General features: G+C 36.0%; 1 protein-coding gene across 1 annotated transcript in view; it reads right to left on the bottom strand.

Annotated features, from left to right (window-relative positions):
- Positions 1-9,562, bottom strand: part of Sdb (SAXO downstream of blistered) — a 39,444-nt gene extending 29,882 nt beyond the window's left edge. The window contains exons 1-2 of the mRNA XM_088199549.1: positions 1,094-9,562; positions 756-1,003 (exon numbers count right to left, since the gene is read on the bottom strand). Coding sequence (XP_088055675.1) covers positions 756-1,003; positions 1,094-9,346 — 8,501 coding nt within the window. The 5' untranslated portion in view covers positions 9,347-9,562. The remainder of the gene's footprint in view (positions 1-755; positions 1,004-1,093) is intronic.
- Between the last annotated feature and the right edge of the window lie 588 nt (positions 9,563-10,150).

Here is a 10,150-nt window from a genome sequence, read left to right as displayed (position 1 = left end):
ACTAGAATCGGTATTAAATATGCGGCGCTAAACTCTTCATGCGGAATAAGTTCAGTTATTGTCAACTTTTTTTCCTTAACCATTATATTTAAAGTCTAGTATAATAAACCAATATTTATCATATCATATTATATTTATAAATAATCTGTATCTAGGTTATTGGTTCGACATTTCGTAATAGTTGTTTATGTGTTATTTGCGTGCGTTATGTCATTGAGTTTTGATTATGCCCATTGTAAATAATGCAAAATGGAGACAAATTGGACTCATTCCTGAGGCGTCGGTGACTTATCGTGCAATTGTAATAACGATGGACTTAATGGCAGTGTGGGCGATCAAGATTCACCAATCGCGATTTTATTCTTGTCTTCCTCTGAACGACAATTGATAGTGACACTGGTGATGTCAAACCATTGTAAAGCCATTGTGTTAGGGGAATTTATTTATAAACGTCTTTATAAACAAAGCAAAATTTATTTATTCTTTGATACAAGATACAACACTTTAATATACAATTTTGGTTTTAATAAAAAATTATAATGAAAATACTACAAATCATTTTTATAAAAGGAGGCGGATAATATGTTGTAAAATTGCTGTTCATAAACATAATGATTCAACTAGAAATTCTAAAAACACTACCGCCTTGAATATAAATAAGAACTATTTATAAATCAACGTGCTTTATCATCATTATCAGAAACGTGTGCATTTAACTGACTCATTATTATTGCATTAAGTTAAAAATTACTCACCCACAAGTGCAGATTTCACAGACACATTTTTCTTTAGGCTCATGGGGTGGATATTTGGGTTTCTTGGTCGGAGAATCATCCCGTGGTCCTTTCTTTCCTGGTTTATCTTCCAGTGGCTTCTTGGACTCGGGTGATTTTGGTCCTTTATCCTCCTTCAAATGCGTCATGGTTGTTCTATCATCGCGGACAGTGACATCTTTGGTGGTTACTGTGCGATCCACTACGTCATGACTAACTCGGGTGTCCTTCTAAAAAGGTAAACATAAATAAATAATTAAAAATCGTTTAAAATCTTAAAGATCGATATCAATCAGAGCCGTTTTTCCATCAAAACTTACAAAATGTTTGACATCCGTCACTAAAGTCTTGTCCACGAAGTCCTTCCTGTCTACAACGTCTGTTTTTACATCTTCATAAGTCACAATTTTAGTCTTGACTCCATTCTCTATCACGTACTTTATTACTTCAACTTTGTTAGTAGATTTCTCGATTTGAAAAGCCTTTTTCGTGACTTCTGTGGTGCTTGATTTGAATTCATCAGTTGTAGAATAGACATCGATTGTGTCAGTTGGTTTTTTAGGCTTTCCTGGTTCATCTGGTTTTCCCGGTCTTTTTACTAAATCACCTGGTTTGGATGGTTTATCTGGAGATTTATCTTTTGGTTTCTTTTCTGAGTCGTCGGGTTTTTTACTAGGTTTTCCTGGCTCATCAAGTTTGGGATACTTATCTGGAGATTGTCCTCTTGGTTTTTTATCACCAGGCTTTATTGGCTTTGGACCCTCATCAATATACGACTCGTTGATGATGAACGTAGTATTCAAAGTTTCGCTGGTGTTGGATGTATTTTTGATATCAGTAAATCTACTCGAAGTTGTTTGAAATAGTTCATCAACTACATCTGTAGGCTTTCTATCGCCAGGTTTCTTAGAGCCAGGTCGTGTTTCATCAGGTTTCTTGTCTCCAGGCTTTTTATCGCCAGGTTTCTGACCCTCAGGCTTTTTCTCAACTGGGCGCAACTCATTCGTTTTCCTGTCTTCTGGTTTTCTATCTTCAGGTTTAGTATCACCTGGTTTCTTGGGAGTAAAATACGTCTTAATTCCATTTTCAATAACGTAATTAACAGTAGTTTTGCTATCCCTGGTCTTGTCAATTACTTCTGAACGATCTATAAATATCGTTTTCTCGTCCTTTGTATATTTTTCAGGCTCCTCTGGTTGTCTTATCGGACTTTTCCTATCCTTACTCAAGAACGTCTTGATTCCATTTTCAATTACGTATGTCTTTGTTGACGAAAATGAATCTACTGATGTGGCGTCGTCACTAATTGTTCTTGTAATTTTTCTATCTACAGGATGAACAACTTCAGGTTTAGGCTTATCTTCTTTCTTTGTCGGTTTTGTTATAAGAGTTCTCACCCCATTTTCTGTTACATAACGAGGATAAGAATCTCTTTCATCCGGTTCCTTATCCTTTGGTGTACTCTTCTGTGGAGATTTGCTTTTGTCCTTTGGAGAAGGTTCTTCAGGGTATTTATCTTTTGAAGGTTTATCGCCAGGATATTTACCAACATCTTCTGGCCTCGTCTTGTCTGGTTTTCCAGTCGTATCCTTTGGTTCTTTCTTATCATCTGGCTTTTTAGGCTTATCTTTATTTAGAAAAGTTTTAACACCGTTTTCAATAACGTATTGAGGAGAAGTATCTTTTTTATCTGGTTGTTTGTCTTTAGGTGACTTTTCTTCTGGACGCCTATCCTTGGAAGGTTTTTCATGTGGATACCTTGACGTTGGAGAAGAATCGCGTGGTTTCTTATCACCTGGTGTAGTACCATATGGTCTATCTGTTAAATTCTTCGGTTCTCTATCATCTTCTGGATATTTAGGCGAGCTCTTACTAATATACGTCTTTACCCCATTTTCGATCACATAAGTAAATTTTTCATCTGTACTTCTCCTTATATCAGTTTCTTCAAAGTGTTGGACGACTTTTGTCTCTGATGTTCTGGTTGTGTCCGACACATCAGTAAACTTTTCGATATGTTTTGTTGTTGTAGAATCCTTTCTATCTGGTTGCGGGTGTCTAGGAGATTTTTCATCAGGATGCTTACCCTTTGATGTTGGAGAAGAATCACGAGGTTTTTTGTCACCTGGAGTAGTCCCATATGGTCTACCGGTTGAATCTTTCGGTTCTTTTTCATCTACCGGTTTCTTAGGTGTTATGTATGTTTTAACACCATTTTCAATTACATATTGAGGAGAAGAATCTTTTCTATCTGGTTGTTTGTCTTTAGGTGACTTTTCTTCTGGACGCCTATCCTTTGAAGGTTTTTCTTGTGGATACCTTGATGTTGGAGAAGAATCGCGAGGTTTCTTATCGCCTGGTGTAGTGCCGTATGGTTTATCTGTTAAATTCTTCGGTTCCCTATCATCTTCTGGATGTTTAGGCGAGCTTTTACTTATATATCTCTTTACCCCATTTTCGATCACATAAGTAAATTTTTCATCAGAACTACTCCTTATATCAGTTTCTTCAAAGTGTTGTACTACTTTTGTCTCAGATGTTCTGGTTGTGTCCGACTTATCGGTAAACTTTTCGAGATGTTTTATTGTTGTAGAATCCTTTCTATCTGGTTGTTGCTGCTTCGGAGATCTTTCATCAGGATGCTTACCCTTTGATGTTGGAGAAGAATCACGAGGTTTTTTATCGCCTGGAGTAGTCCCATACGGTCTACCGGTTGAATCTTTCGGTTCTTTTTCATCTACCGGTTTCTTAGGTGTTATGTATGTTTTAACACCATTTTCAATTACATATTGTGGAGAAGAATCTTTTCTATCTGGTTGTTTGTCTTTAGGTGACTTTTCTTCTGGACGCCTATCCTTGGAAGGTTTATCTTGTGGATACCTTGATGATGGGGAAGAATCGCGTGGTTTCTTATCACCTGGTGTAGTACCATAAGGTCTATCTGTTAAATTCTTCGGTTCCTTATCATCTTCTGGATGTCTAGGCGAGCTTTTACTTATGTACGTCTTCACTCCATTTTCGATAACATAAGTAAATTTTTCATCAGTACTTCTCCTTGTATCAGTTTCTTCAAAGTGTTGTACGACTTTTGTCTCAGATGTTCTGGTTGTGTCCGACACATCAGTAAACTTTTCGATATGTTTTGTTGTTGTAGAATCCTTTCTATCTGGTTGCGGGTGTCTAGGGGATTTTTCATCAGGATGTTTACTCTTTGATGTTGGAGAAGAATCACGAGGTTTTTTATCGCCTGGAGTAGTCCCATACGGTCTACCGGTTAAATCTTTCGGTTCTTTTTCATCTACTGGTTTCTTAGGTGTTATGTATGTTTTAACACCATTTTCAATTACATATTGAGGAGAAGAATCTTTTCTATCTGGTTGTTTGTCTCTAGGAAACTTTTCTTCTGGACTTTTATCTTGAGGTCGTTTAGATAACGGCGACCATTCTTGCGGTCCTTTATCTTCTGGTTTATTAGGCGAAGTTCTACTTAACAGAATTTTAACTCCATTTTCGATTACATAAATATTCTTTTCATCGGTGCTAGTTCTAATGTCAGTTTCTTCGTTAAATTCTACGGTTCTTCTATCAGACGTTTTTGTGACGTTTGTCTTATCTGTAGGTTTAGTAGGTTTTTTAATTATCTTTGTCTTCACACCATTTTCAATTACGTATTGAATGGTTTCTTCCATGTGTGTTGAATCTTTTTGAGTCTTATCTGTTCTCATTGATGTATCTGTTCTTCTTTCAGTAGTTTTGGTCGAAATATCCTCGAGACTATCTCTAAAATACTCCTTGGGCTTGCCTTCGTTTTCTTTTAAAACTGTCCTAGTATCGGAACTGACCAATGTTTTCACGCCATCTTTTATATAATAAACATCTTCCGTCGTAGTAACAAAATCTTCATTATCAATGTCTTTTATATATTCTTTATCTATTACTTTTCTCACAGGTCTAGGGGATTTTGTTGGTCCTTTAAAATCTTGGTCTGGTCGCTTCGTATATAATTTTGTGTCTGAGCTCACTAGCGTCTTGACACCATCTCTGATTACGTATACTTCTTCAGTTGAGGTTATTACATCACTTTCACCTACTTTTTGAATGATCTTCTCATCTGTAAAATCTTCTCCTTCGGGTCTTTTAGTGAGCGATGATTTTTTGTTCTTATTTACAACCGTTTTCACTCCATCATCAGTGATATAATACACTGATTCGACATTATCAACAGTGGATTTGTGTTCGACTGATTCAGCTATGTTTTTCAATGTAGTTTTGTCAATCGTTTCATGAGTCGTCGGTAAAGATTTTACATCGGAACTAAAGAGAGTTCTAACTCCATCTCTGATGACATATACTTCTTCGGTGGTCGTTAAAAAGTCCATTGTATTAACATTATCTAAATATTCTTTATCGGCAAACATAGTTATTTTTTCTGAAGAGCTACTCTTCATTAATCTACCCATATCTTGTTTAGTTTTCTTTGTAGTGTCTTTCTTGTCTTTGTTTATATAAGTTTTAACTCCATTTTCAATAACGTAGTTTGAGATCTTCTCCGTGAAAAGACGCGTATCTGTTTCGTCGATCTTCCTCACAGTTTTGCTATCTGTAACTTTTTTCGTGTCATATTTATCACTAAAAGTTATTGTTTTATCGTCAGGTTTCTTGGGTAAAGGTTTTCCATCTTTATTTATATATGTCTTTACTCCATTTTCAATTACATAACGAACGTCTGATGTCTTCTTAATATCTTCATTAATCTTCTTTGTAACTCTATCTTGAGTAGATGATGAAAATTTGCTGGAGTCTTGTATCGTTTTGTTTGATTTTTGATCAGCTGTTTTAGATGTAGGTTTATTGACCAATATTTTAATTCCATTTTCGATGACATAATAAGAAGTTTCTTCACTTTCCGTAGTCGTCTTTTTTAAATCTGTCTTCTTAGTCGCGAAATCTGATTCTTCTACTACTTTTTTTCCAGTTTTTTCGATCCATTCTTTTGGAGTGCGACTTTTCGTACCCGTCGTAATGTAAGTTTTAACTCCATTTTCAATAACATATCTACCAGTACTTTCTGGTGTTGTTTTTACATCTCTCACGTCACTAGTTTTTCTTGTATTGTCTTCCAGTTGATTAGATGTTCTTTTATCTTTATCCACCAAAGTTTTAACGCCATCTTTTATAACATAAGTTTCGTATTCTGAAGTAGCTGTTCTAAATTCGCCCATATTAGATTTGTCATATATTTGCTTGTCCGTTGAACTGGTGACTTCAGCTTTTTCAGAAACTCCTTTGACTACTTTCCCTTTCATATCGTCCACTTTTCTTATGGAAGAACTGTTTGCATCGTCAGTGATCATGGTTTTAACACCATTTTCAATTATGTATCTAACATTTGATGATTGCACATTAGATGACATTTCATCCCTGACGTGGCTCGTTATCGTTTCGCTTTGATTCGTAGTTAAATCTTTGAAGTCGGTTCTACTTTGAATATCTTTTCGTGGACTTGGTTTCGTTATGTAAGTTTTAACTCCATTTTCAATGACGTATCTGCCAATATCTTCTGGTGATGATTTTGCATCTCTCACGCCAGTAGAAGTTTTTCTTGTAACATCTTCCAATTGATTAGACGTTCTTTTATTTTTGTCCAATAAAGTTTTCACCCCGTCTTTTATGACATAAGTTTCAAACTCTGAAGTAGCTGTTTTGAATTCGCCTTTATCAGATTTATCATAAGTTTGTTTGTCAAATGAACTACTAACTTCAGCCTTTTCAGAAACGCCTTTAACTACTTTTCCCTTCATATCATCGACTTTTCGCATTGAAGAACTTTTTGCATCGTCAGTAATCATGGTTTTAACTCCATTTTCAATTACATATCTAACATTTGACGACTGTACATTAGATGATTTTTCATCTCTAACGTAACTGGTAATCGTTTCACTTTGATCTTGATTATCTGCAGATATAATTTTCGTACGATCGTCTACTTGTCGAGGACTTGTTATATACTTTTTTACTCCATCTTCAATTATGTAACTTGTAGAAGTTGATTTAATATCTGAAGAAGTACTTATTTTCTCGTCGCGTTTGCTTGTGGTTGAAGTTTTCGAAGATTGTTGATTATCTTGATTGGTTAAATCAGTCGTTTTTGTGGAAGGACTTTTACCCTTGTTGATGTAAGTTTTCACTCCATTTTCAATGACGTAATCCGAAGTAGACTCTTGTTGCGACATCTTAACGTCTTTTAGCGTACTTTCACTCTTGATAAAATCGGTAGTATCTTTGATAATCGTCTCCTTTCTCTGTTCTGATTTTTTAGGCGTTCTAGTAATATATGTTTTGATTCCATTTTCAATTACGTAATTAGCGAATTCGTCACCGGCGCGTGTCGTGTCTTCTATTGCCTTATTGTCATGTTCTACGTCTCTCACCTTTGATGAAGTATTCGTAGAATCTTGGCTGATTATTTTCTTGACGCCATTTTCAATGATGTACCTAACAGACGAAGATTGCGAATCTGAAATCTTTTCAGTGTTTATATCACTTGTAGAGGTTTGCATTTCACTGACGTTTGTAGACGTTGTTTTAACACCTTTATTTATGTACGTCTTGACTCCATTTTCGATGACGTAAGACATTTTGCCTAGATCTTCTGAATCGTCTATTGATTTACTGATTTTAGTCATCGGTGACGTAGTTTTAACATCTGTGTTCAATACTCTTCTAACTCCATTTTCAATCACATAAGTAACCGTCGTAGTGACAGTCGATTTATCACTATTAGTTTTTTCAGTAGTTTCGGTTAAGATCTGTTTTCCCGACAACTTGTGATCTTGTTTATTTTTTTGAGGATCTTTCATCGATGATGTAACTTTAACGTCCGTGTTTAATATCTTCTTAACTCCATTTTCGATTACGTAAGTAACGGTCGTACTTACTATTGATTTATCACTGTTCATTTTTTCTGTAGTTTCTGTGAAAATTTGATTTCCGACTATTTTTTTAATGTCCTGTTTTTGTGTATTCGATCCTTTCGTTATATATGTTTTGATTCCATTCTCGATTACATATGTTCCTCTTTGAGAATCGTCACTACTTTTTTTCTTAGATTTATCGACGACTTCCTTAGAGCTTGAAGAATCGATTGCTACCCCTTGCGAATCATAAGATATTGTCTTAGTAGTCGATTCTAAGTCTTGATCGTTCTTTTGGCGTTTAGAAGTTTCACTAGAATATCCTTTCACCATAGGCTTACCTCCTTCTTCTCCCGTATCATAAACAATTTTATCGTCGAATTGCTGTAATGATCTCGAAGTTTCAGGCTTCATTCCCGTTCCATGACGACTAGAGTATTGCTCATTGCTTCCAGAAGTATGACTATCGCCCCATTCGCGTTTTTTATCTTCAATTACTCGCGGTTTTCCGTCTACTATTTCAACCGCATAACTTTCTACGTACGATTTGCTGCTTCCTGAAACCGTTTCAGATTTAGTTGCAGATTCTGATGTTGATGTTGTCGTAAATTTGCTTAAATCCCCAACGTTGATATTTTTAGTATTGCCTTTTAAGGATTCAATAGTGTTCAAATCTCCAATGTTGATGTTTTTAGTAGCATCTGTAATATCTCTGGTAATATATGTGAGTTTTCCTTCGATGGGCACTTCTCCACCTCCGTGCTTGATCTCTTTAGAAGAACTCACAATGTTTCCGTCGATTTTCTTATTTTTTAGAGATGAATCTGTCGTCGAATAATCCATGAAAGGTTTATCGCCGGCTTTGCCGGTGTCGTAAATCGCTTTGTCTTCGAATGCCTTTTTAGCATAATCTTCTTTAGTCGCTATTCCAGTTCCGGATATTTTGGAACTGGCTTCATGACTACCGGCGGCGTGTTCGTTGCCCCATTCTCTAGCATTGCTTTCTATGACGCGTTCTTTTCCATCGACGATCTCGATGACGTAATTTTTAGACGACGACTTCTGCGAAGAGCTCACGTCCTGGTGGGAACTCTGGCTCGAAGTCGAGAAAGTAGTGACATTTGGATCATTTCTAGATCTTTCGGCGTCTAAAAAGGATTCGCTCGCAGATACGTTCCTTGAACTTGTAGCACTCGGTTCGATGAATGCAGTGTTTAGACTTTGATCGGTGACGTTCGACTTCTCGAACGAAGATGAAGTCGATTCGTAGGTTTGTTTCGAAGTTGATGAATCCAATCCGGATACAAAGACGCCGCTTTGTGTTTTGATCAAATCTGATACTATCTCTTTCGGATTAGCTTCGATGGATAAGTCTGGAATGGAAGGAGCCTCTGTCACGGTGTAATGAGGATGATGAGTACCGTAAAAGTCCGATAAAGTCGAAGCACTGCCAATTGATTGATTATCGGTGACATCTACGATGGTCAATGGTTCTGTCTTTTCAACATCGATATCAATATGCCGGACAGTCTTTCCAGACGATGTTTTATAAATCTTCTTCTCGCTTGTAGAAGATGTTGATACTGTTTCGGTTTTGGAAGTTGATGATTTGCTGGTGCTGGAGCCTCCCGATGACTCCTTTTTGCTCTTGAGCGGCATTTTAGCACATTAATTATAGTATTATTAAAATAAGGCACTTATGTCTGTATATAAATTTATATAAAATATTTTTAATTTAGCACTGTATTGCACAAAATCACTTGTTTACGTATATGTACTTTTATAAGGCACTATGTCGCGAGTCAGCGGTTCTCAACAGTCCGAGCGGCATCGAGGAGCGCCGCGTCCGCTGTGGCCGCGGGCCACCAACAGAATGGTCCGTCCTGACACTCGCTCGAAGAATTCATCTCACTGGTACAGGTACAACTTGGTACTCTGAGCTGCCAGTGGTTTAGAACCACAGTTCGCGACCGCGATTAACTTGTGGGAAAATCGACTGTGAATGATATCAATCAAACGATCTTAAGTTCTAATTGAAATAAAATAAAAGAAAAGCATTGTTAAAATAATATAAAGAAGAGTGATAATGGCACTTTAATACCTAATTAAATAAAAAAAAATTCTAGCAAGCGTTTCAAAATCAGTTATAAATTAATAATTAAAATTAATTCTAAAAACTAAACTCCTAATTAAATTTATATATTAAAATGGCAAATATTACTTATTTTCTCTTTGGAATTAGCATAATTTATTTTAACTTTTTTCTTCCTCTTTTTTAAATATTTATCAAACCATTTTAAAACTATTTCACTCATAAATTTCTACAACATTATTATTCTGTCTATTGTTTCGAAAGCTCTCTTGAAATCCAAGAAAACTGCTCCAATGATTTTGTTTGTATCCTTGGCCAACAACCAATCATTTATAACTCTTGTAATGCAGTCTCAGTGGAATACTTTTGGC

The sequence above is a fragment of the Plectrocnemia conspersa genome, unplaced genomic scaffold (genome assembly GCF_051122295.1).
Source record: "Plectrocnemia conspersa isolate PC_06_02 unplaced genomic scaffold, ASM5112229v1 ptg000012l, whole genome shotgun sequence".
Taxonomy (NCBI): domain Eukaryota; kingdom Metazoa; phylum Arthropoda; class Insecta; order Trichoptera; family Polycentropodidae; genus Plectrocnemia; species Plectrocnemia conspersa.
The sequence above is the reverse complement of the archived record's forward strand: the minus strand, read 5'-3'. Positions and strand labels throughout refer to the sequence as shown.